At 38.2% G+C, this 27,368-nt stretch overlaps 1 protein-coding gene across 12 annotated transcripts in view; it reads left to right on the top strand.

The window, feature by feature from the left end:
- Positions 1-711: 711 nt before the first annotated feature.
- The window catches only part of Pdlim5 (PDZ and LIM domain 5), a 158,466-nt gene continuing 131,809 nt past the window's right edge, over positions 712-27,368 (top strand). For 9 of the 12 annotated variants that reach the window (XM_076933316.1, XM_076933315.1, XM_076933314.1 and 6 more), the window contains exons 1-2: positions 712-854; positions 4,294-4,431. In XM_076933316.1, coding sequence (XP_076789431.1) covers positions 4,336-4,431 — 96 coding nt within the window. In that variant the 5' untranslated portion in view covers positions 712-854; positions 4,294-4,335. The remainder of the gene's footprint in view (positions 855-4,293; positions 4,432-27,368) is intronic. The other 3 variants (XM_034499503.2, XM_034499500.2, XM_076933318.1) reach the window with 1 other exon arrangement.

Here is a 27,368-nt window from a genome sequence, read left to right as displayed (position 1 = left end):
GGTTTATTTTTGTTTGATACACCACTTGGTTAACACTTGTGCTTTTAATATTTTAAAAGCCAATTCAAAGAGTAAGAGAAAACTCTGCAAGTTTCTTTTGGAGTGTTCACTAAACATAACTAACGTTTGTTTGTGAATAAATTCTCTGGGCAAAATCAAACAACTTTACAGAAGTAGGTAAATGCGCTGTTGATTTGGAATTAGAAAAATAAGCCGAGGATACAGTGGCTGAATCACTTTGGCCGCTGCTTTGTATGGCTGTCTTTTAGCTTGACGACAGATTTAACTTCTGCATATTAGGGTTAGCGATTTTCACCTTCCTGACAAGCAAACTTCAGAGTTTGCACTTCTCTAGAGTATACAGAGGTCTTTCACAAAAGCAGGCGGTAGTCGCTGAACTTGCATCGACAGAGATTTAGCTAAAGCCCTTTCCTATTTTTAGCCAGACCAACTGCGGGTCAATTCAAGTTTCTGCAGAGTGAAAAGCGCCTAAATACAAAACAGAAGCGGAAGGCTAGATCTTTGCCAGGTACCACTCCAAGACTACACCCCGGAGACTACGCCCACCGAAACTCCGCAGGGGGAATTGTTTTTGAGGTGGCTGCAGCCGGCCTCAGCAAGTCCCGGAGCACAACCGGGAGAGACTCCTCTGCCATCTAAGCCCTGTGCGGCGCCGCTCCGCCCAGGCCGGACCAGGGGGCGTGGTCATTAGTGAGGGCGTGGTCAGCCTTGGGGCGAGGCGGGGCGAGCGCGGAGGCGGAAGTTCCCCACCGGCTTGAGAGGGACGGCGCAGGCACCGTGAGCCACTTGTCAGCGCTGGTCTGAGGCGGAGGGTGCGCCGCGCGTGTCCGGAGGTGAGTGGCCACCGGCGTCGGAGGAGAACTTCTTGGTCCGCGAGGGGAGAGGAGGAGAAGTGGGTGACGGGGTGCGGCGCGTGGAGGGGCGCGGGACGGGAGGAGGACGGGGCGCGCGTCTTCCCGGGAGCCGCGGATCCTCAGGTGCTCCCTGTGCGCGCGGAGGTGCGAGAAGTGACCGGGCTGGGCGGCGCGCGGCGGGACAGAGAGCTCGGAGCCGGGTGTCGCCGCGACCGGCGCTCCGGAGAGCGGGACGCACCAGGGGGCGCCCGCCGAGCCCGAGGGCAGGCGGCGAAGGGCAGCACCTCGGCCTGGGGCGCGCTAGCCCCCAGGGAGGTTCGGGCGAGCGGAGAATGTGCGCCTGCAAGGGAAATCGGGGCTATTTTTTTTTTTTTTGCTGGCCCCCAGGCTACAGAGAAGCGTTTATTTTCCTCTTCCTGAAAATATTTGCAGTTGTGTAACCTGTTAGGGTTACACGTCGGTGCGTCCAGAATGAAAGCCCACTTAGATCGGTCGCGGTCGCCAGTTTTTTTAGGAAACTGGTGTACTTGTTGGGGCTTTGGTCAGACTGTTGCTTCAGCCGCGTTTGACAATGAGTGGAAAAAGGAAGGGCGTATGGACTGGGCAAAACTTGGAAAGAAAATTCGTGACTGGGCTGGGCAGGTCTAGGGTGTGATCGCCAGATCCTATCCCAGGTCCGCCTTCTTGACCCGAGGACGTCTGTACCCGCCTGCTACGGAAACTGCTCGCTGGGGAACCTTATTTGGCCAACAAGGCTAGGCGTGAACCTAAGCTGGGAAACGTCTCATCCTCTTTCATCCTGTGCCTTAGTGCTTTAAGTCCTCCCACCATTCTATCTCAGGAGAGGAGAATCTCTAGGTAGTATTAATCGAAAAGCTTGCCACTCACCATAGATCTCTCCCGTTACGCACACCAAGGAAACAGACAGAAGTCTGGGAAACCACTTTGAGCTTCCCTCACTAGCAGTAGATGGAAGGCATTATCTAGACTGTCCCTAAAAGAAAATCCAAAACTCTACAGAAATTCCAACGTTTTTGCATGTTTGAAAGCAGAATAAGCTGTTATTTCCTGCCTGCTTGGTTGGTATGTTAGCGTTTGGGCACTATTAACCACACTGGGGGAGACTTGGGAAAGGCCAATAAAAAATATTGCCCTCGCTTAAGCATCAGAATATTTTAAGACAAATGAATTCCAAGTGAAGCTAGCAGAAAGGGAATTTAGAGGAGAGACCGGTGTTGTGGTTTGGCGGACTTGGCTAGTGCTGGAAATGTTAATAACAAATGGGAGAAATCAGGAAGGGAGTCCCCAAGAAAGGGAAATTACATGGATGTGGGGTGACACACACGGACAGTACATTCTCTCCTAGGGGAAAATGGAGCCAGAGTACGGTCAGCGTAACTTTCACATTCTTTCCTTGGCACAGTTAAAGATTAAAAAAGAAGAGTGGCCTGCGAACTATCAGTTGGTTTACTGATTTATTTGTACTGTAGACTGCCTCTGCTGGTCTTGAGACCTTTCTCTAGGGGGAAGGCAGTGTTGTGTGTGGCTTGCTATTAACTCCCTACTATTTGGCTTTCACCTGCCGTGTGGCTTCCTGTAGGTCTTTTTGTATGGCCTCTGCTTACTGCTGTGGTCCGGAAGTATTGTTACTACACAGTAGGTCAGTACTACCATTCCATCTTAAAAGCTTTGCAGTACACGTTATCCCTGAACTAATTTTTCTTGAGGAACTAGATTTCTTTCAAAGTGTTGCCTCATTTTTCTTTCTTGAGAAGAAAGCATCCATTTGCATTCTCCTCAGTGGTACCTGTGCTGCTGAACTTGACCTGTCGGGGACAGACATAGGAGTGGATGTAAAAAGGAGTATATTATACATAATCAGACTTCATCTTTTAAATCAACTGCATACTATATATGCTATATATATTCTTAGTAAATATATATATACATATATACATTTATATATACATTATATATATAATTATATATAATTATTATTATAATATTATATACACACACACACACACACACATATTTTCACTGAGAATTAGACCCAAGGCCTCATAAATGCTACACAGACTCTCTCCCACTAGATTCCTAGTCCCAAAGCTTTGTTTTGACAAGTGTCCTTAAAGTATTATGGTCATATACCTGCCATATTTTTAGATGGAAGAACTAGATATCCTTAATATTCTTTTTAAAGAGGGAACAATGTTCATTATTCCCAACGACTCCTAATTACAAGTAGGACACTCTTAAGTCAATCTGAGCTTTTAAAAGAGCTACCCTGAAGTCATTATAAGCCCAAGTACAGCAAGACAGGAAAAAAAAAAAAAGTAAAACACTGCATCATGGTAATTTTCTAAGGCTCCAATTTAGTTTCATTAAGGTTAACGTTGTATTTCAGTTATGGCTAGTATAGTCTCATTTACTGGCTTGGGAAGGCTTAGTCTCTGCTTTGCTGGATTATGAGTATAAAAGAAAACAAAAATTTAGACTAAAATATCACTTGTTCTTGACTATAGCCTATCATTGCCTATATGAAAGAAAAATAAGGCCTTGGCTTCAATTCCCAGTCCCATAAATGAACAACTGGGCAAACAACCCAGCTTCAGACATACTTCATACTTAGAAATTCTGAACAGTTACGTCAGCCACCCCATCTTTCCTTCCTTGACATACTCTTTTACCTTTAAACCCACCTAAACTTCTATTCTGCCACCCCAGATTTAGCAGCGTATGTACATCCCAGACCCACTGAGGATGAAGCAGTACAAGTTTAGGGAATCTAGTTCCTAAAGAAAACTGACTTCAGGGATAATGTGCCCTGAGGATGAAGTTCCCTTAGCCGTGGAAAATACCATATTCCTATAGAGGAGGCTAGGAGTTACAGTTCCAAATTAGAATTAGGATTAGTAATCTCAGTTTTAAATAATTTATTATTTAGAACCCATGAACCAGCAGATATGCAGGCCCTTTTATATGTTCACATGATTGAAGCGAGATGGAAGGGTTCTTGGCTACAGGAAGCATGAGATGCGGGAAATAGGAAAATCACCTTAATTATAATTGAAATAAAATTTTATTCTGATCTGGTATGTATTTCCTCCAATAAAATATTAAGGTTTTTAATGTAAGAATCCACCAAATTTGATTTTGCATTATGGAAAGCTGGGCAGATATCTAAACATACATCTTAATAGGGAATTGGCATGAGTTTGAATCCGAGTGTTAATTAGCTCATCGATTCCTTTTCCTCCACTGAAATTAATAAAGAGTTTGCCAGATATGACCTATATATCTTTTCACCCCACTCCAAAAACCTGAACAGTTTTTTTGACTTTATAGGAAATGTATTGATATATGAAATTGGGGTTTTAATAAGCATTTTAATTAACTATCTAATTTTCTTTTGCAGTTTCTTTCATTTTCTAGAACTGCACATTGAACCCTTGGAACCATGAGCAACTACAGCGTGTCATTGGTCGGCCCAGCTCCTTGGGGTTTCCGGCTCCAAGGTGGCAAGGATTTCAACATGCCTCTGACAATCTCTAGTGTAAGCAACCTTGACAGACCTTACTGCAAGTGCTCACTCACTGTCTGGCCCTGGGAACTAACTGCAGCAGTGGATTGCCGAATTCTCTTTTGACCTGTATTGCCTTGTTAACAGTTGAGGGGTTCTTGTTCTTCCCCTCCAGCCAGGCTTGGCTGTCTAATAAAGATACACAGGGAAGGTACTTGACAAGGACAGCCTATTTAGTCAGCTCATTGTCAGCTTCTCCAATATTAGCAAAACTAAATAGAAAACATCTACCTGAGGAGCCACTTCGACGGTTTTGAATAGTCCCTAGTTTGGGAAATTCTCTGAGCTTTAATTTCTTCAAAAGTACTTTTATGGCATTGTATTATCAAGTTTTAAAGACCCCTTTTAAAGTTTAAAGGAAGTTTTCTTTTCGGTTTCTAAAACTGTCTGTTAAAACTAGTGACCATGACTGGTTTGGGCGTTATTTCCTCAGCTCACATTCTGGTGGAGGTCATAGTCAGGAGTAAGACGGGGGGGGGAAAAGCTACTTAGGTCTGTGGAGAGGATGAAGGGTGAGGCTCTCCAGCTAGATGCAGCCTATGAGTAATTGAGATTTGACTTTTTACCACACTTGGGATTTAGTTGAATGCAGTGTGTGTGTGTGTGTGGGGGGGGGGGGGTAGGGTGTGTGTGGGGTGTGTAGACACAGAGAGGGAGAAGGAAAAGGAGAGAAGGGAGTTAGGGGAGACACTGACACTGTGTAGCTCTGGATGGTCTGGATCTTGTTATGTAGACCAGGCTGGCTTTGAACTCACAGAGACATCCTGCGAATGCTCCCCCTACCCCCACCCCCCCCAAGTGCTGAGAGTAGAGGTGTGTAGAAGGTCTGGGTGTAGAATGTCTTGATGATTTTTGAGAAGCAGATAATCACAGTCAGGTCCAGTTTCACTCACCAAGAGGTGATTATTACTATTATTTATTTGTATAATTTCCTGTGTGTGTGTGTGTGTGTGTGTGTGTGTGTGTGTGTGTGTAAGGTGCTAGCCTTGGTTGTGATTCTGATAAGAGGGAACACTGTGTACATACATGCATGCCCTCGCCTGGCACAGAGACATGCTTTCCTTGTGTAGACAGAGTGCTAATTAAAGGATTTTGAACATACTGATTAAAAGTGGCCGTGCTGACAAAGCTGCGGAGTTATTTCTGTTCTCTTACAAAAGTGTCTGCCATCTCCTGTGACCTTTTTGGGCCTGTGCAGCGGGGCATGCAATTCATTCTGGACTGGACAGGATTGGGAGGGGAGGGGAGGAGAGAAGGGAATGTTGGCTCAACTGGACAGCTAGGCTCTTGGCCTTTTAGTAGCCTTATTTTTAACCCCTTAAATGGTTTAGTTTAAACATGTCCAATAACAGTGTCTAATGAAAATTTGTGCCTCATAACATTTATGTCAAGATTATTATTGTTACCAATGCCATACTTATTTTAATTACCTCTATGATCATGCTTCTTCTTCTTTTTTATATAGAATGGTTGGAATAATTTTCAGTGATCACCAGGTTCTTTAATTAATAGTATTAAGAAGCAGTTAAAACCTGATAGCGTGCCTTAAAATGTGTAATTTAATGGTTCTCTTATGTAATGATGCATGTGAAAATTCAAGCCAAGTTTGCTACATTAAAATCTCATTTATTGTCTTTTGTAATAATATGTAATGAAAATGAAAGGCCTGAAACATTTAATCCCTCAGTTTTAAAGAATATGACAATCATTATATTGTTATTATTTTTACTTAATGCATGCTAACACTGAAAAAAGAAAAGAAAACCAAAAGAAACTCAGAATCTTGTACATCTTTAGTTTTAGAATTCAGAAGTATACAGTTTTTCTTTGATGAGATGTGTTGAACTCTAAAGAATCATTTTCATTCCATAGAACACTGGCGCTTTCGGGTATTCATCAGTATTTGAGGTAAATATAGGCCACTGTCAAGGATTTAAAAGTTCTATTTCCCTGAGATTTTGTTGCAGTAGCATATAGATATGCTGTACTGACCTGGTGCATAAATAATGCATACTACAAAATTTACATTTTCCCGAACTTTGTCATTTGTATTGGGTAATGTGTTGTGGGTGGGCTTCTGAGGTAGGCTTAGCAGCTCCTGCCAGTTTTTCTAAGCCGTGCTCAGACTGGACAACAGTATGAGCTTGTCATTGTTTTCTGGTTTTCTCTCTGAAATCCAGTGTGGCTGCTGGAGTTTGCAGGCCGCTTTTTATGACACTGTGTTTATGGGAATAGCCCTGAAGCCATGGAATGTGGGGATGGGTTTCATTGTAGCAATGTTGGTTTGTTGGTCCTTGCCAGTATATTTTATAAGAAGAAATAGGAGACTAGTTGAACAATTCAAGGCTATATTTTGTCAAGCTGGTTTTTTTTTTTCTTGGTGAAGTTATAAGAACTTTTTGTGTATAAGCATCTTTTGGATTCGAGATCACAAAGTTGAAGTACTTCACCGTGTGTCATTATGTGATGTTTGACCCCAGAGCGTCTTTTCTTTATTACTGATATTTGCATCTCTACAGTAATCTCCCAGTTTCTTCTAGTAAATTTGTTTTAGAAGTTGCTTCAGAAGATTAATATAAGCTTAGATTTTTTTTTTTTTAGTACTCTGTAAAAAAAATTGACTCTGATTTTCAAGAGTTAGAGGAGAATAGATTGTTACAAGCTCAGATACATTTCAGTTGGATTTTAAAAAGTCTAAGAAGTAGGCCAGTTTCTCAAGTATGGAGCTCACATTGTGGGTATATCACGGAATACAGGAAGACTTGGCTGGGAATTCATTTACTTGGAAGTTACAGGCAGTCCTCCTAGATGCTGCTGAAGGACGCAAAGTTATATGGTAAAGAAGAAAGGGTGATACTGTAGTACTGAATAGTGTGTTACATTTTGATGAAATGACAGATGTGTTGGTCATGTTTTTCAGTTTTAGTGGGTGTAAATCTTCTGTATTTCTAGGGATTTGACTCTTTAAAAGATAGTGTTAATTGAAGTGGTCCTCAAAGGATGGAATTTGCATACCTCCAGTTTTTCTGTCATTTTTCATTGTACTGTGACATTGAATACTTTCCCTGTGGTGACTTGACTCCTAATTAAGCTTTGAATGCAGTTGGGTACTTCTGCAGACTTGCCAGCTGCGGTGTCTCTCCTGGAGAACAGACTGGAACACCCTCCAGTCCCTTTAAGCTTAGATGACAGAACTGTCTTACTTTGAATAAATGGGTCCATTGTTAGTTTAAAGCTGTTGAGTCATGGTGCCCAGATACAAAGTTAACTTTGTTTATGTAACTACACATGTCTATTTCATATATATATATTCACTTACTGCTTTTAAGATACTAACTGCCTTTTTTTGGGGGCGGGGTTGTTTTGGAACTCTTACTTTTCTGATGTGATTGCCTGTTTTGTGGTCATAGATGTCAGTAGTCACCTTAAGATAATTCTAAAGATAGTTTTCTGTTGTAAAGAAATAAAAATCAACCTATCTTATTACAAATTAGTAATTTTTAAAGATTTTAAAGCTTATTTGCTCTTCACAAGTACTGGTTTTATAGGGAAGTTATTTTTAAGAAGAGTCCTGCTGGTAAGAAGGACTCGTATCTCTGGGAGGAAACAGTCCACAGGGCTTGCCTTGTAAGACTAGCACGTCAGCCTAAGTGGAGAAGGGTTTCGTTGTGGGAGTTAGTTGTTTCCCCTGTGAGTGGAGAGGGCTGACTGAAGCCTGTGGTCTTATTTTGGCTAGTTGAGACCTTTGGTGGTGTGGACATGAAGCCGACCTGTTTGTACCTGACATCCTATCTGTAGTTGTTCTTGCCACATCCCCATCTCCTCAGGATGAGTCATAGCCTGCTCTTCCTCCAGTCTTATGATTGGAGGAGAAATCTGAAATCTTAATAAGATTTCATTAGTCTAGATGCTAATACTGTTTTTATTTTTATTTATTTTTTATTACAAAAAAAGAGCTTGTTCTTTTGGTGTCTTCAAGGGTATTATTGTGCTTCAGCTTTGGCACGTGAGACTCTAGGCCCTTACTCCAGTGTCTGAGGTGAAAACAAAGACTGAGTATGTGATGTAACACTTGACAGAGTGAAGCACTATCGTGAGAAATGTCAGTGTTTGTCTGCATATAAGTAAATGACAGAGGGGAAACGAAAAGGGAAAACATTAATTTGAGTAACTGGAGGACAGGCAGTTCACTGATCCTCAGCAATTCCAGCTGCAGAGTACCTGCCCAGCCACACTGAAGGCAGTGCCGATGTGTAGTAACAGAGAGGGAAGATCACAGATGTTCTTTAAGTGATGAATCAAATGGACAAAGCAGCATATATTGAATTTAAATGTTACCTTTGGAAGAATTTTCTTATCTTTTTTCCTCTTTAAAAAAGTATCTTTTTTCCTCTTTAAAGATTTATTTATTTTTATTTTATGTGTATGAGTATTCTGCCAGGATGTGTGTAAGTGTACTGCATGTATATATGGAGCTACAGAAGGCAGAAGAAAGCACTGCGTTCCCCCAGAGCTGGAGTTACGGTCTGTTATAAGCCACCCTGTGGGTGCTGGGAACCAAACCTAGGTCCTCTGCAAGAGCAGCAAGTGTTTTTAACTACGCCTGTCCTGCCCCTAAGTTAAATTTCTTAAGTTTTATGTTCACTTTGCCCATCGTCCTTCTTGTTGAGTAAGTGGAGTAATCTACCCTTTAACAGATACTCTGGTTTCCTTTATAGCTCATAGATATGTCATTTATCTGTCAGTTGCTGGGCAGAGTTCACAGTGCTTGTTGGCATTTAGGCAGTTAGTGTTCAGGCGGGTACACAGTGGCAACACATGTCCCCAAGAGGCCTAGATGTAGAAGCTTAAAATTAATGTTGAACATTAACAGGCAAGAATGAAGAAGAATGGGACTGGAGAGATGGCTCAGTGGTTAAGAGTACTGACTGCTCTTCCAGAGGTCCTAAGTTCAGTTCCCAGCAACCACATGATGGCTCATTACCATCTGTAATGGGATCCAGTGTCCCCTTCTGGTATGTCTGAAGACAGTGACAGTGTATTCATATACATGAAATAAATAAAATAAATCCTAAAAATAGAATAAGAGTAAAATTAACACAAAAAGAAAGAAATAATTTTCAAAGTCTACAACCTTCATCAAACTTGGCCTTTAAGAAATCTTGATTAATCCTTTACACCTTCCTTCTATGAGAGTTTTCTTCAGTCAAATACTTTATCTACTTAAGAATTTAAAGATATGAATGCTTTTGCCCTGTTACTAATTTCTTTCTGAAATATTCAGTTTTAGCATTTTCTTGCATATACTTGTAGAGATAATCTGTATACATACATGTAAATAAGCACATACTTCCTTAATACAAGAACTAAATGCTAAAACTAGTTTCTTTAAGAAAATCTTTTTTTATTGGATATGTTATTTACATTTCAGATGCCACCCCCTTTCCCCATCACCCCCTCCAGAAAACCCCTATCCCATGCCCCCCTTTCCTTTTTGCTTTTATATACTTTTTAAAAAATGTTAATCAAAGGCTTTATATGTTTGGTAATGCTCAATCAGAAGTGTAACCCAATACCCAACCTAGATATATCAGCTATCTTTGACTGATGAAGACACATGAACATCTGCCCCGATATCCCCCCTCTTTCTCTCTCTCATCACCTAGCTTAAGAAAGAAAATCTTAGCAGTTTCTTTTTTCTCTTGACGTCAGTTAACATGTCTTTCTTAAAAACAAAACTGCTACAATGCTTTTGGATATGTCATAATTTATGTAAGCAGTTTATATTAGTGAATTGTTAGGTCCCTCCTAAGTCTTTTGTATTTACTGACACTAGTATAATTTTTTATGCAAGTGTACACACACACACACACACACACACACACACACACCCCAATATACTGCCAGTATATTTGTTAAGTGAATTTCTAGAAATGGAACAACCAGTTCAAGACTTGTATATGTTTGTAATTTTGGTTGGTGTTGCAAAATATCTTTGTAGAGATCCGCCTACTGGTGATACGAGGTTGTCTTTTCCCATACCTGTGCTAGCATGAGTCTAAGCAGACTTTGATCTTTTCAATCAGATGGGCCAAGTTCCAGCTGTTTCCCCTTTCTACAGGGTTTAATTACAAGTGATATACTAAGATTTCTGCATCTTAAAATGGCTCATTATTTTCTACTTGCAATTGAGAGAAAAGTGAGAGAAAAGTGTTCTGTCTTTAGAAATGATATTGTTAATTTCTTAGGGATAACCTAAAAAGTTTCTTCATCCAGAGATTTTGTTAATAGTTATTTCTTTCATTAGTTTCTTTTTTTCTAAGGTCTCCTCTCTGTTACCTCAACTCTCTGGATACATGGCAAAAGATAATTCTCTGTGTGTGTGTGTGTGTGTATGTGTGTGTATGTGTGTCTATGTGTGTCTATGTGTGTCTATGTGTGTCTATGTGCATGTGCTTGTGGAGGCCAGAAGTCAACAACTGATGTCTTCTTCCTCAGCCACTTTTTATTTTTTGTGACAAAGTGTTCTACTAAATGCTGTGTGCCCTGATTTGGCTAGGATAGCTGTCTACAGAACCCCAGGGATCTTGTCTCTGCTAGCTCTGGGGTTACAGGCACATGCTGTCATATCTTTTCTTTCCTTTTTAAAATGTGGCTTCTGACCTTGTGTCCTCATGCTGTCTTGGCAGTCACTTTACTGGTAGTCATTTCTCTCCTCTTCTCCTCCCCCTTTTATGGAATGGTTTTGACACCACTCTGTCATAGCTGTCTGAACAGTTAAGCAGACCATATTTAACAGTTTCCAAGTTGTTATCCTTGGGGTTTCTCCAGCTACCTGATAAACTTCATGGCTTTGAATCCCACTCCTCTGTAGCTCTCTTTGAATGCTATGATAGGCGCTTGTCATTCTGAGGTGCTTTGTCAGGTTGTGGAAGTAGTACATTCACTCTGTAATGTTCTGCTGCAAAAGTTTAAATGCAAAGAGTTGAATTAAAGAGAGTTCCTCATTTCTGTGAATTATCACACACATGCATGCATACATGCACGCTCGCATGCACACACGAATTCATAGGAACACAGATATAAATGCACATGCTCACACATGCACTCTTATACACACATACATACATTTCCATACACACACATACACACATACTCATACATGTACACACATGCACACACACACACACATACACACACATACCCCCACACCCTACACCTGCTAATGGTTCTAAAGTTGATTTATCAGTAGCTATCATTGCCACAGATATATTTTAATTTATCAAAAGTTGAAGTATTTATTTTAATGACATTAAAAATTGAACACCATTTACCATTAACTGGACATAGAATCTAAGTGTTGTGATTGAATTCTGATGGGAATCTGTGTTGTTCACACTTTTGTTATAGTAGCAGCACAGTAAGTATCATGTTGTAGAGAAAGGGCTCACTTTGCCGTCAGCTTTCTAGACATTTCTTTTGATGGCTGAGCATGCATATTTGCTTTAGGCCTGTGGTTGGGAGCCAGCACATCATGGTAAGAACACACTTCATAGCAAAATGGTTTACTTCTTGGCTAGGATGAAGATATGAGAGGACACAGGGGAGACTGTCCTTCTTTCAGGAGTGTATCTGCAGTGACCAGACTCCTACCTCTTATAGTTTCTCCTTCTCCTAGTCATTTTAAGCTGGGTGCTAAGTCTTTAAGACATGGGCCTTTGTGGGACATAAAAGACCTGAGCTACAGAGGGCTCAGTTGGTAGCCCAGTACTTTTTCAAACAGTTCCTGAGACATTACATTAAGAAATGTAGGCAGAGGAAGTTTGTGGATATTTTCTGAAAGTATTTTTCTTGTAGGACAACTGTCCTTAGAAAATAAATGTTTTATGTCTTATATAAGAACTTTTAAACAACGCTTTGGAGAAAGAAAGGAGTTTATGTGTAAATATAAGCATTGTTCCACGATTTCCTGGCTTTAGTCTTTACCTTGAAGTTTCTCTGTGCCCTTGATGTTCATATGTTCTGTAAGTGCCTCGTCTGACCTTTTTGTGCTGTTCTTTTTATATATACACCTCTGTCCACATTAGGTGATTCTAGTTGTCTAGCTTCTAGTGTCTGGAGTGATAATTTTGATATTTTAGCAGACTAGGATGTTCGTAAAATTAAAGCTTACCTTATCTTAGTCTGATTCTTTGTTCTCAGGAGGAGCCTAGGCAAGAATTACTGAATCTTAAGTTTAATACTGTCCTACAGTAGAACTCTAAGAATGTTTTATTATCTGTTAAATTCTTGCTTGACTCCTCTATCTGGTATCCATGTTTCATATAAACGATCCTATTTAATACAGCCGAGTTTGTAATTGAAAATATCAACTTTGAACTCTTAAAAGTCCTTGCTTTCCATTCTTTGTGTTCACTATCTTCATTGTTCCTCATTATTCTTAAAGGCCTACCTATCTTCTAAGACATGTTCATATGTTAGTGCTCTTTAAAATGTCTGACTAATCACCCTCACTTGGGACTCCTTCTTTTCCTGTATTAGACTGTCATGATGGAGATGTGCTACCTTTTATTGAGCCCTGGTGTCTAGGTCCTATTGAAGATGTTTTGTTCATGTTTTATTTAATTCATGTGATATTTAATTCTCATCACGTTTCCAGTGGAGAGTCTCTTAATTTTAAATCTCTTAACTTATAGATGAAGAAACATGGAAGTTAAGTTATCCAGAGTCACATAGTATAGTCAGACCTAGGACTTGAAACCAGATAACTAAGTAGTAGTGATTCTTTTAATCTTTATGCTCAATCACTAGGGACAGTTAAGTATGTGTGTACATTTCACAAATAGCTACTGTAATGCTGGGTGTGGTGGTGCACACCTGTAGTCTTAGTACTCTGAAGATGGCGGCAGGTGGATCTCTGTGAGTTTTAGACTATCCTGTTCTACATGGAAAACTTCAGTCCAGCTAGCACTATAGATAGTGAGACCCTGACTCAAAAAAAAAAAAAAAAACAAAAAAAAAAACAAAAAAAAAACCCAAAATAACAACAACAACAACAAAAAACCCAAAACCAAACCAAACCAAACCAAACCAAACCAAACCAAACCAAACCAAACCAAAAAAACCCACCACCACTACTGCCACCAGCAACAGCAGCAGCAACAACAACAGCAACAACAAAGGAGAGAAAAAAGATGCTGTAGAATCCAAAGGCTTGTGTTTATGGGAATAATTGAAATTAGTAGTTAAAATTTGAGAGTAGTTTCCAGACTAATTGCTCCAAATCCTCAATGAAACTAGAAGTGTGAATTCTGTGACTGCTACAGATTTTGTTTAGATGCTCGGGGTTCAGATTTATAGATTTTTAACCGATTAAACATTTGATTTTCTTTGTTTTTAGTATTGATCAAGGTTAAAATATCTAGAAGATGCTTTAGAAATTATAGTAGAGCCCTTTTTCTCACAAAGTATAGTCTTCCTTTGTGGTCAGTTATAGTGGACTTTTAAAAATTTTGTTAATTTTGTTTTCAGTGTTGATGATGGGTAGAGTTTATTACAGAGTCAATTGGCTCACTCTCATGTCTGAGTAAAAGTCAGCCAAAGAGGTCACTGTGTCAGTCTCTCCTCTAGGAAGGTTTCATTGTATCTAAAATCTGTAGAACAGATAGCTTTCCCAAGGGGTGTTTTCCTGACCTTTTGATTGACAGGTCCATTTGAATAGAGACTTATAAGGAGAGACTAGTAGGTCCTTGTTTACCAGATAGCTTCTGGCTAGATGATAATCCTGTGATCTTCTGGGTAGTTCAGAATCATTTTGTATATATTTAACCACTCAGCAGTTCTGACTTTGTTTTCTAGTGTTATGCACAGAAGATATTCATGGCTACATATTTCAGTGTTTCACATAGTTCAATGAGCTATATTTCTTGAGGGGCAAATAGCTTAATATGCTCAAGGAATAGAAAGGCCAGCATTGTGGCTTTGGAATAAGCAAGAGGAAAGCATACTGAGATGAGGGGGTGTATGGTGTGTTAATGCCAGACTGAGAGATAGAAAGGTTCGGGATAGTGATGAGGATGGCATTAGTGGTGCCAAAAGGAAATCCACAATTTGAGATTGATTCTGATTCCATTGAATTAGAGCTGAGCTGGACAGAGTAGATTACTAATTGTGATCTCACCACATCTGTGGAATAATGTGCTTTGTAAATTGCTTTTGAAAGAAATTCCAGGGGAAGAATTCAGAAATTTTTTTGAGCCATGAAGACTCTGTAACCTTCCAAGGTGACTATTTTGGAAGTAAAAATACATTTTATTATGTGTTTGTTTTGAGAAGGTATTTATAGTTCTGACATATCCATGATTTTTTTTATGGTTATTTATATACTAATGGCACATTTTCCCTTGCCTTAACTTTTTACTGTTACTCAGATGGTTTCTGTTTTCACTTCCTTGTGATACTGCATTTTCTATAATAAGAGAACTTGCATATACATTCAGGAGTTGTTTACAAGTTTTTATGGTAGTGTAGCTAAGAGCCCGCCTCAAAGACACAACGGATGGTAGTTTGTTTATCCTGTGTCAGATCTGTTGATTTGAAAATGGTTTTAAATTATTATTATTAATATTATTATTATTATCATCATCATTATTATTGTTTTTTTGTCTTGAGACAGGATCCCACATTGCTCAGGTTGGCCTTGAAGTTGCTATGTATAGGAGGATGACCTTGAATTTATCTGATCATAATGTCTCCCAAATGCTGGTTATTAAAGCTGTGAGCTCTAAAATCTGTCTATTTTTAAGAAGAGTGAGTTTAGTCTGTTGGGTGATCAGGATAATGCCAAGAATTGTTTGTAATGACTTTTTCCTTATTTCTGGTGAGGGTTTAGATAATTTGGTATTTTTTTATATTTATGAAATTTCAGAGATATAATTAAGGATTAATGTTTTCTAGGAAAAGGCTGATTGATAGTTAATATTTCCATAAACTAAGGAATTTTAATACCTTAGGAACATTATAATTGGACAAAAGTCAATGGTATTATATAATGATAGAACTCCTATAAAAATCATAATGCCTATATTTAGAATAACAAACAACAGTTCAGCTTCTCACTTTATATTTATGATTAGCTTTTTATAAATTCAAGAAAAAAGTTTTGAGATAAATTTATAAAATAATGCTTAGAAAACTCACCAAATTTTCTGTGACACATTCAATAAACAAATCAATATACCATGTATAGAACATTACTTTTCTTAATGTTTTTATTCTACAATTTAAAGCAATTTAATTGTAATTATTTTTTACACTCAACAAGAATTTAAGATAACAGATTATATAATGATGAATGGTCAAATGTTTGTGAGCATTTTATAATTAGCTAATTATAGTAGGATTTTTTTTGAGGGAGCAAAATGCACATACATAATCTTTCTACACACACACACACACACACACACACACACACACGATATAAAGTGACTTATTAGATTGGGTTATGTGATTGAAGGATGGGGAGTCCAGTACTGGTTGCCTACACGCATATATTCCTACACCCAATACTGGTTGCCTGCACCCAATAGCCTTAGTTCATAGAAGCGGGCAGTGCTGCAATCTCACCTAGAGCCTAAAAGCCTGGAAAGGGAAAATATTAATTCTAGTTACTAAACAACAGTGATTTTATAGAAATTCATGGTAAAAGAAGCCTGGTGGGGGATTCTTTACCTCATGAGAGATAAGGAGCAGAGAGCTGAGACAGTAGGGGCAGGGACAAGATACCCAGAATGATCTGCTTGGGGACGTACTTCTTCCATTGGGCCCAAAAGTACCACCAGGAGGTGGATATTCAGTACCACAACCTCTTGTGGGGAACAATTCAAATTTAAACAGTACACCCATTGTTTCTAGGACCACCTTCACAGATACACTAAAAACTGTGATTTGGTAATCTCAATCTGTTTTCAGTCAAGATTTTGTTTTGTTTTTCACTTTAAAGTCACATGATATACTATATTCTATTGAGAAGCAGTTGCTTTAGGGATTAGTTTCCACTCTGGTAAAGAGTAAGTTTAGTTATAAAAGACAATGTACAGCTGAGCTCAGACTGAAAAAAGATAAGCAACATGCCTGTCGTTTCTTCTATTGCTTTCCAGGAGTGCTCAGTGCTCATGGTCTCAACAACCTTTTGTCTGTAGGTTTCTGTGGCCCTTGTTCTTGTTCCAGTCACAGCCAGCTAGCTCTATGTGGGATGAGTGTCTGACCAAGATGCAACCATTTATAGACAAAATTAGGAGACTGGTATGTGATCACAGTGGTTCCAGGCTTCTAGAAGTTTATGATGTACAAAGTTCAGCAAGCCTGAACTGTAGTCATGCAAATAAATGTAAATAATTGTTGCTCACCCATTAATTTATTTACTCATCCTACAAATATTTGTTAACTTTGTAATATGCTAGATATTATCCTAGGAAACTGGGCATAATTATCTAAATTAAACAAAGGTTTGCCCTCTTACATCGTATTTAGGGAGGCAAGGAAGACACAGTAAGGGTAGTTGATAATAGAACGTGGTGAAGTTAAACAGGATTATAAGAATGAAAGTGGAATGGGTGTTATTAATTTGTAGAAAGTAAGCAAGCAAGGCCTCATACATAGGGAAAAGACATGGAATCTGGGACGGATGAGCAGTGTGGGTGAGAAGAAACATCCTGAGGTGACCCAGGTGCAGGTGGTTGGAGTCGACAGTGAGGGGAAATGGCAAGAGATGATTTTAGGGTTGAGGGTAATATATCCTAGCTTTAGTTAGACCAGAACCCTTTGGTAGGATAGAAACATGTTTTTTTTTTTTTCTCATCTAGCTTAAAATAGGATTTTATTAATAAAGTGAATGTTTGCCTCTTGGTAATAGGAGCTTTTTTGTTTCAGATGTTCATTGATTGTAATTACCTCCTTAATATGAAGAAAAATGTCTAGGGTATCAGGTGATTTGACTTAATTTTAAGACTTACTGATTAGCTAACAAACAACTCAGAGTACAGTATTGATATATACATGTTACTTTTTATGTGAAAGTCTGCAGAGAACTGTCTATGATTGTCATTTTAACATTTAGTCTTAACAGAAAGTAAGACTTTGAGTATTAGATGTCTAATACTAATGAGTTTTGAATTGGCCTTTTTAAAATCAGTTACTGTAATCATATTTTTTGGTAGTTTTAGTATATACAGCATTGTCCAAATGTAGTAGACAGAAAGTAACAGCCAGAGCATCAGGACAGGGGCGGATGCTCATTCAGTGATTGACTGGGTCATGAATGTACTCATTCCTTTTGACACACTGGGACTCCATAGAGCCAGCATTGCTACTTATTTCATTTGAGTCTCACATGGTATGTCATGTAATAGAATAACATTCCAGTGTAATAACAGAATTCTTAACTTGTCATTTTCAGATAGCTGGCATGTGGTGAGTGAGTGAGTGAGGGGGAAGTGTAAACATGATATGTATTAATATCAGAATACTGTCCTCTTGCTTTTAATTTCAGAGTAAGATATATATATATATACACATACATATATATCTTATATGTGTATATATACATATATATACATACACATATATATTTAAGATGTATATATGTGTGTGTGTGTTTAATTTTTTAAATGATTTATTTTATGTGCTTTGGTGTTTTGCCATCATATATGTCTGTGTGAGGGTGTTAGATTCCCTGGAACTGTACTTCCAGACAGGTGTGAACTGTCATGTGAATGCTGGGAATTGAATCCTGGTCCTCTGGAAAAGTAGTCAATGCTTTTAACCCCTGAGCCATTGCTCCAGCACCTCAGAGTGAGATGTTTTTAAAGCCAATTTACTCATGTTCACAATCATACATTTTGACATAATTTGGTACTAATTAACAGTCCAATGAAAAAGCTAAAATCTTATTTATTTATTTATTTATTTATTTACATCCTAAAGGTTGTTCCCCACTCCTAGTCCCCCCTCACAGAGTTTCTCCCCCAATCCATCCTCCACTTTGCCTTTGAGAGGGCAGTCCTGCCCCAACATCCGTTTTCTGGTGCATCAAGTCTCTGCAGGATTAGGCACATCCTCTTCCACTGAGATGAGGCCAGTCCTCTACTACATATGTGTTGAGGCCTTGGACCAGACTGTTTATGCTCTTTGGTTGGTGGTGGCTCAGTTTCTGGGAGCTCTCAGGGGTCCAGGTTAATTGGCACTGTTAGTGTTGCCATCTCCTTGAGGGCCTAAAAGGTAAAATCTTTAATGAACTTTTTGACATCTATAAAAGGAGAATAATACGATGAATTCTGTGTACAGTTCCTGATGTTCAACAGCACATAGCCAATTTATTTTTTCTCATTTATTATTCTTTTTCTCATTTGAAGCAAATTCTAGCACATATATAATAATTTTAGCTATGCATTTAATGATATACCTCATAAAGTGAGAATGTTTATTTAAAAATCGTAATCAGTAGCTGGAGGAATGGTTTAATGGTTAAGAGCACTGGCTGCTCCTTCAGAGGATGTATGTTCAGTTCCTAGCACTAACTTGTGGCTCACAGCCATCTGTAACTCCAGCTCCAGTGGTTCTAACCTCTTCCGACCTCTGAGGCACCAGGCATGCATGTGGTGCACAAACATACTCGCACACAGAAGACTCATACACACGAAATAAACTTAAAAATCATGTACTATTAGCATGTTTCAGAAGTTAATATTTTTCTAGAACCACAGTATTTTCAGATAAGGTTCATAGTTTGGTATTGTTCTATAAAGTTAAGTCTATTTTTTCCCTGTAACTTCCCTTTTAATAGTTATTTCCTGGGATTTTATATCAAACTAGGACATATGTTGAATAACACATTCTTTGATGGGTAACTTATAGAAAAGTTAAGTGACTTGATATCAGTATTTGACAAATTGGCTAATTGTTGCTATGTTCATAATTACTGACTTATTTTGGATTCATCATTTGACTACTACTGTCATGATTAATGCCCTGTTTTTAAAATAAAACTGCACGCTGAAAACTTGTTCTTACTCATAATTTGTAAAATCATGAATTGGTGTGTTTATCTTAAATATTTAGCCATAAAGATAACCTTTTTATTCATTTACCACTGGAAATCACCTTGAATAGCACACACTAGGAAACCCAGCAGTAATATTAATGCTGTCTCTCCCATTCCTTCCACTCACCTCCTGTGCTGAAATCTAATCAGGTGCCCCAGGAGGGACCAACATGAAACCTTAGAAACATTTCCTGCATGTGTCCAGAAACAAGGTACGTTTTATACAAAGAATGATTTTACTAGCATACTGCTAGTGAGGCTTGCTACCAATATGAGAGCCTGGTTTAGCCACCTCACTATTTTTTATCTCTCAGGTTCAAATTCCATTACATGTGACACGCTGCTTTACAGAAAGTGAGATAGAAACAGGAGTCTTCTTTTGGATTGCTATTAAAATCTTAAGTTTGTTATTAATAAATAGAGTTAGGCAATGACTGCAAACGTTTTCTGTTGAATAGGATTTAGTTTTTAGAGAAAGTTAAATTTGAAGATGATAAACTAAAAAGACAACAGTGATTTAAAAAACATACCTGAAAATTGTGAGAAAGGCAATTCAGTTTGCTAAATAGTTTGTTTGAAAATAATGAACTTTGTAGGGAAATAGAATTTCTTGATATGCCTTTTATAGATTTTTGTATGCAACTATGTCATATGTAAATGGATTGTCATTGTTTGCATTTAAAAAGTGAATATTTTGTATATAAATAAGTTCTTAAAGTTCTCATGTTCAGGGAGTTGTCCTTGTTTTTAACTCTACAGATGAAGTTGTAGAGGACAGGAAGAGAAAAGAGAAGTTAATGTTTAGAGAATTGAGACACAAGGCAAATACATGCCTGGCTGCTTGTTACCTGATAATAACTGTAGCAGTAATCTTTGTAAAGATGAGTTCAAATACAGATTCCATTTGATTATAGCCACAGTCAGTCTTTCTTATGCATCCTGTTTCTTTCTCTTAGGCTTCACCATTTACATTTAGCGTTTTAGAATTTTGACTACAAGGTGTCTTCCCTTAGATATATGTTATTGTTGTGTTGTCATACTGTTTGATAACACAGTCCAGATTGTATTTAGTTCATACACCATGAGTCTGGATAATAGGAGTTTAGGAAGTTATGTGGTTGAAATTGAGTGAACCACACAGTGAGTTCTGTGTACTTTATAAGCCCGTGTTTAATGGAAAGCTTGACCTCCAGTGGGCTTTTTAGCTCTCAAACATTAAATCATGTGACGTGTATGGGTAAAGGGCAGTTGATTCTGTTAGGATGGATAGGTGGCCCTAAGGCCCTCCTCAGGGACAGGGAAGTCCAATGTGTTTCTTAGTTCATCTCCTAGATAATCCTTTCCATCTGTGTTCTTCTGCCAGGACATCAGTTGCATTTCCTATGCACAAAGTGAGTAGAACCGAGCTGTAGGCTGTTTGTTGTGACTGAGTGTCTAGTTTGAAATTAGCATTCTTTCTTTAAAACAGTCTTTGCATTTGATAACATGGCCAAGTATTAAAATACTATTTGTCTTTTATTTTGAGACGAGCTAGGCAAAGTTTTCTTGGTAGCCTATAGAGTAAGGCTCTAGGCTAGGAGATAAAAGGAAGACCCTTTGTAAGCAGGGTGTATTCATGTCTGAGACTGAGAAAGTGTGAAACCTGGAGGGTTGGGTTTGGTTTGGAGTTTGACATACATTGTGTTTGCTAATTAAGTCTTTTCATCCCTTATGAGCAGAAATGCTTTCTGCGTTTTGGCTGTCAGGGTGCTGGTCTAAGAGATTAATTTACAGAGACTTTGTAGCATACTCTTAGAGGATGAGGTAGGGAGTCCTATTTGCTGAGTCAGGTGCCCTTTCTCCCCATTCCCTGTGGCATTTCCTTCTCTGTCTGGAAAAGTCGACATAGTGCTTGGAATTTCTTCTTGCTCCTTGTGATAATTAACTAGATGGAACCTGTGCAGCTGACGAGCAAGAATGAATTTAGACCAGTGTTGTCTTGTTGTTGTTTGAGACAGGCTCTCACTTTGTAGCCCTGGCTAGCCTGGTAATCATAAGGGGCAGATAGGCCAGACTGCCCTTGAACTCAGAGATCTGCTAGCCTCTGTGTCTTGAGTACTGGGATTAAAGGTGCATACTACCACACCTGGTCACAGGGACATCATTTTGAAGCTATCTTGGGTTGCTTTTCTTGACACTATTTAAAGAAAGAGAATACAGTTATTTCTTTTTGAAAGAACAGTAGAAGATTCTCTTTGTAGTTTAATGTAATCTTTAATTTACTGCATAAGAGTCACTTCAAATTTTATGGTAATGCATTTGTTACTAACCTCAGACACTGCTGCTTTCAGTGGATTTGGAGCTATTGAAGAGACTAACTTGGGTAGAAAATTATGTTAAAAAGCAAATTTTCAGTATAATTTGAATGTAATCTATCACCAAAGAGCATATGATTCCTGCCTGTCTAAAAGTTTGGGTCTTATGTTCTGGTGATTTGATGTCTGTGTATTGTTTTGAGGTTTTATGCATCTTGCAGCATGGGCTTTTCTTAAAAGATGTGTGGTTGTGAGACAATGGACACATCGTTTATATGTGGAAATCCATGTATTCTTTCTGATATTAGCTTGTTACCTTTGAAATATTCATTAGGAGTAGAGTCTTGGTTGTGTTTTTTGGGTCATAATATCCACAAATTGCTTTATGTATTTTACAAAGATGAAATCATTTGTATTTTTTGTGGTGATGGGAATATTTATATTTTCCTGTAAGTCCTTGTGTTATCTGTGTTTCTTAAGAAATGTGATGGGAGCCATGCAAGTTCAGTGCCAATAATAGTAAGACGATCTCAATGAAGCACTTCTTCCCCACATAGAAAAAAGTATAAACAAAATTTAACATGGCATAAAAGAGTCTCTGGAAATTGGAATTACAGGTTCAGATACTAGCAGTTAATTGCGGTCCTCTCAACCTTCCTAAACTCTCACATTTAGGGGAAGAGGTGTGTGTGTGTTAGTCTTTATTCCCCCCCCCCCTTTCTTTTAAAATTATCATCATTGCTCTGTGTATGGTGGATATTGTGTATGTGCACTGACTGGTGGTTACACAGAGGTTGAGTCAGGTGTTTCCTCTATTGCTCTCCATCTTAGTTTTTGAGATTAGGTGTTACTCTGAATATGAATTCTACTGTTGGATTGGAAGGCCAGTGATCCTCTGCAATCCCCCTGTGCCTACCCTCCTATGCTGAGATTGCAGGCATGCACCACCATACCTGGCTTTTTATATGGATTGTAGGAATCTGAATTAAGCTATCTCCCTAACCTCTGAGAGATTATTCTTAAGCAGTGTAAATGATGTAAGTGAGAAATGTTCAAGAAATACTCTTTTTGAGTTTTGTGGATTCTACAGGCTCAACACAGGCCCTTTAAGTTGCATTTATATATTATAGTGTCAAGTCAGCCAATCCCTGTAGACAAGTGTACTGTCCTGTTGTTACTGACAGCAGTGCATTCTAGTTCGCTGAATAGTGGCTCTGTAATGTGAAATCAATTTTTAGCTTTTTTTAAATGTGGCTCCTTAGAATTTGGGGAAATATTTTTCTTGGAATAATTGAAGCTATTCTTGAATGGAAACAGCCTAGTTTTCTACAGATGGCTAAGGAATTGGTTTTCCATTAATGGTGCTTGCCCAATTTATAGGATTTATTTTCGGGTTGTCCAGAAACTCCCATTTCCTTCATTTAATTGGAGAAATCTCTCTCTCTTTTCCTATTTATAGGTGTTAACTTTTTAGTCACTCTTTCCCTAAAGCACTTACAGATGGAAGTTTTTAAGTTAAAAAATGTGTAGCTTACTTATACTTTGGTTTTCAAACAATACAGTATTATTTCTAACCCCCCATCTTAGACTTTAAATGAGTATCACAGATAGCTATGGGACACACACTTTTTTCTTTTCTGATATAAAATTTTACTTCCAAATAAAACACACAAGGAGGACACAGCTTCATATATGCATGTGAAGCTGTCCGTAGTAAATAAAACTCTGCATATTTTGAAATATCCCCACCTGTTGTGTAAGCTGGCTGGGAGACGTGTTTGAGGGCTTCTTGCTGAGCATGTGGTCTGCATTCCTCTTCCCCACCCTCTCTGTTCATTAGGCTTTTATTCATCCTCAAATACTTTACTCTTTACTAAAGCCCTTGCTATGAAGATCTGCCCTAAGGGCAATTACTTTTCTATGAGTAACATACAGGAAGAGTCTCCTGAAGGTAAAGTAAACAGAATACTTCATCTCCTTTTATGGGAAGTAATTTTGCAGGAAGAACCACCTTGTCATCCTTATTAAGAGTCAGGCATTTCAGAAAACAGCCATTTGGAATATTACTAAAGGTGTCTTTTCTTCTGTTGATGACATAAAAATAGACCTTGAAGGTTTGGCAGTCTCTAACTCTTGGGCTTATGGGTTGTCTTTGGTCTTCGGGGAATAGATAGTCAAATGAGACAAGTTATCTATCCAAGCCACTCTAAATCAGGCCTATGTCAGTCTGGGACATTCTGTTCCTGGTTTGGGAACTCTACAGCCCCTGGCAGTATCTGTCTGTAGGTCACACAATAAGCTGTTCACTGGAATGCATTTGCGTGTCTGTAATACATACCTTGGACGGAGTTGCACAGGACTGTAAAATAGGGTGTGCATCGAAATAATTCTAGAATTTATTGTTTTATGGTTTGGCTTACGATATAGCCCTTTCTAATTAGGTGCAGAATGTTCAGAATGTTTAGTGTTATCTTGTAACATCTCTTTTAACACACAAACAGAAACATCTAAAAATTAGAGTTCAATAATTTGTGCAATACGAATGTATAAAATAAGAATTACTTAGCTAATGTTTTACTTTTTCATATCTATGCTGTAATATGTGCCACTGTCTTCTGTAAATGTACAGTCTGCAACTGTCCTTTATCATGTGATACATAGCATCAATTTGTTTTCAGATTAGTACATAAAAGCATCTATTTGTGCATCAACATTTTTATTGGTAATGATTGTTAGCAGAGCTTTAAAAATAATTGCTTACCTTTGCCAACTATACATATATACATACATACATACATATCTTTGTGTGTAAATAAAAATCAGATGCAAAGTATCATTCTTTTACTGCTGAGTATTATTTGCAATTTTAGTTAAAATTGGTAAACATCTTAAAAATGGCCTGCATAGTTTTATCAACAATGGCTATAATGTTGTAAATTCTGTTTATGAATATCTCTTCATACACTCCAATGTAAAATAGCATTCTGATCATATTTTTACACCAAATTCCTTCTTAAAACAATTCTTCTATGTGTAGTCCCTTGAGTCCGACATTTGCAGGATCTTCTGGGAGAAGACCAAGGCAGAAAAGAAAAGGATACATGCAGCTCACTGCACAGGATTTCTAATAATTATACAGATGAGAAATAGCAGAAACAATCACAGCTTGTTTGCTAATCATGTAATCTAAATATGAAAATTGATAGAATATCCAAGAGGTGATAGTTCCTGATATAAAATTATATTAATATGCCATTGCTTTTATTGTTACTAATGTTGCACTAAGAAATAATTCAATAAATTGATTTGAAGAAGGTGGGAATGGATTCTTAATAAGCCTATGCCCAGTTCTTTTTATGCCACTATGTGAGTGTGAAATTTATACCATACATGACTATATGCCATTTAAAAAAATATTTTTATTGGCAAAAGCCATTAGGAAACCTTTATTTTCATCTTTGTCATAAATCAGTGTATCCATACCTCCTGTGAAGTTTTATGTGCCAGTGTATAATTTTGCTTGTGTAATTTAACAGAGATTCTCAATTTTGATTTAGGGATGTGATCACTTTCACATTTTAGAAGCACTGTAGTGAGCTTCACTTTGTTAAGAAAAAGCAGGGAATTGAATGACTGCTGGGGCAATCTAGTATTTGTGCTGGTGTTGGTTATTGTTTATACTTACTGGAACCAAACACCTGAGATAAACAACCTGAAGGTGGAAATCTTTGTTTTGACTCATGATTTTAAAGGGTTTGTTTTCGAAACTGCTTGGCCCCACACACAGAAAATGTCATGGTAGAGTGAGGGGCGGGGGCTGTTCTTCATGGTAGACAGCAAGCAGACGAGGAATTGATCTAGAGGACTGGCATAACTGTCAGAGGTTTACCTCCTCCTTCTGCTAAGTGCACCTCCTGCTGTTTCCATAGCCTTCCAAAATAGTGCCACCAACTGGGGACCAAGTTTCAAACACATGAACAATTAAGGGTCATTTTATATCCAAACTATGGCAGTGCTTGAGACAAGAAAGTAGACTCTTCCAACTTTTTGAGGTGTTCACTCTAGTGTTTGATTAAATCACTACCCGAAGGCACTGCCTAACTTTGACACTGATTATCCTTAGCTGATACAGCATTAACATTATCCCATTACAGAGCTGTTTCCTAGTTCTTGTTCCTACTTAAATCCTGGAGCAGTTTCCTTTTCTTCTTTTGGACCAAGAACAAATTAGATATTAAATAATCTCTTAGGAATGTATCTTCAGTGCCAGTTAACTTGTTGAATATACCACTGGCATGTTATGTTGCTATTCTTTCATGGCTTTCAATATTTTTCAATAACACTAAGGTTTATAACCCTTATGACTAGGGAGTGTCAGCTGTCCTTCATTGAAAACATCAGTGTGATGAATTCCCATTTTTATCCTCTTTAAATATCAGAATCAGAAGACTATTACTTTTATTATGAGAGATATGTGTTACCTACTTTAAAATATTTTGTTTAAATTAATTACCTTGATATGATAGATTATAATTAGGTATACTTATGGGATATAATCTGATATTCTGATGTGTGTAAACAACATAGATTTGCTGATTTAACCTAACATATTCATCATTTTAGAAGTTTTTTGTCTTCTTTTTTTTAATTTCTTTTTTTTTTTAAAGATTTATTGATTGATCTAATTATTTAATGTATGTGAGTACACCATCACTGTCTTCAGACACACCAGAAGAGGACATCAGATTCTATTACAGATGGTTGTGAGCCACCATGTGGTTGCTTGGGAATTGAACTCAGGACCTCGGGAAGAGCAGTGAGTGCTCTTAACCACTGAGCCATCTCTCCAGCCTTTTAATTTCTTATGAAAGCCCCAGAGAACAAGATTGCCCTTAGCACATGCCACATTTCTATATTCATCACTGAACTCTAGAATTCTCTATTAGGCCACCTTGATGGTGTCATCTTTGTTTTTGTGAGTCAGTGTCTCTCCCAAGCTTGATCTCACACTTGTTATTCTGCCTTACGCTTCACAGTTGCTGGGGTGATAGGTGAAGGGCACCATGCCCAGCATCCCTTGGGATTTTAAATAACTTTCCTTTCACCATATCACAGTAACTCCCAAACTGTTATCCATTTCCACAAGCAAACTTATGATACTTTTTCTTTTAAATATAATTTTATGTTTTTACTAGGTGTGTGTGTCAGTCCGTGTCAGCACATGATTTATTTAATTATTTGAAATGTATGAGTGTTTTACCTGCATCTGTGTAGCTCTACTATTATGTGTGTTTTGTGCTTGTAGAGATCATAGGAGGCCATAAGAAGCCCTGGAACTAGAGTTACTGATGGTTAAATTCCAGTGCCACCATGTGGGTGTTGGGAACTAAACGGTCCTCTGCAAGAACTACAAGAATTCTGAGTCATCTCTCCAGTACTTGGTAGAGTAGTTTTTAAAACACAATTTGTATCAATCATATATGAAAAATTAGTAGAAGTAAATATAAAAGCTAAGA

This window comes from Arvicanthis niloticus, chromosome 4 (assembly GCF_011762505.2).
Source record: "Arvicanthis niloticus isolate mArvNil1 chromosome 4, mArvNil1.pat.X, whole genome shotgun sequence".
NCBI classification, from domain to species: Eukaryota; Metazoa; Chordata; class Mammalia; order Rodentia; family Muridae; genus Arvicanthis; species Arvicanthis niloticus.
The sequence above is the reverse complement of the archived record's forward strand: the minus strand, read 5'-3'. Positions and strand labels throughout refer to the sequence as shown.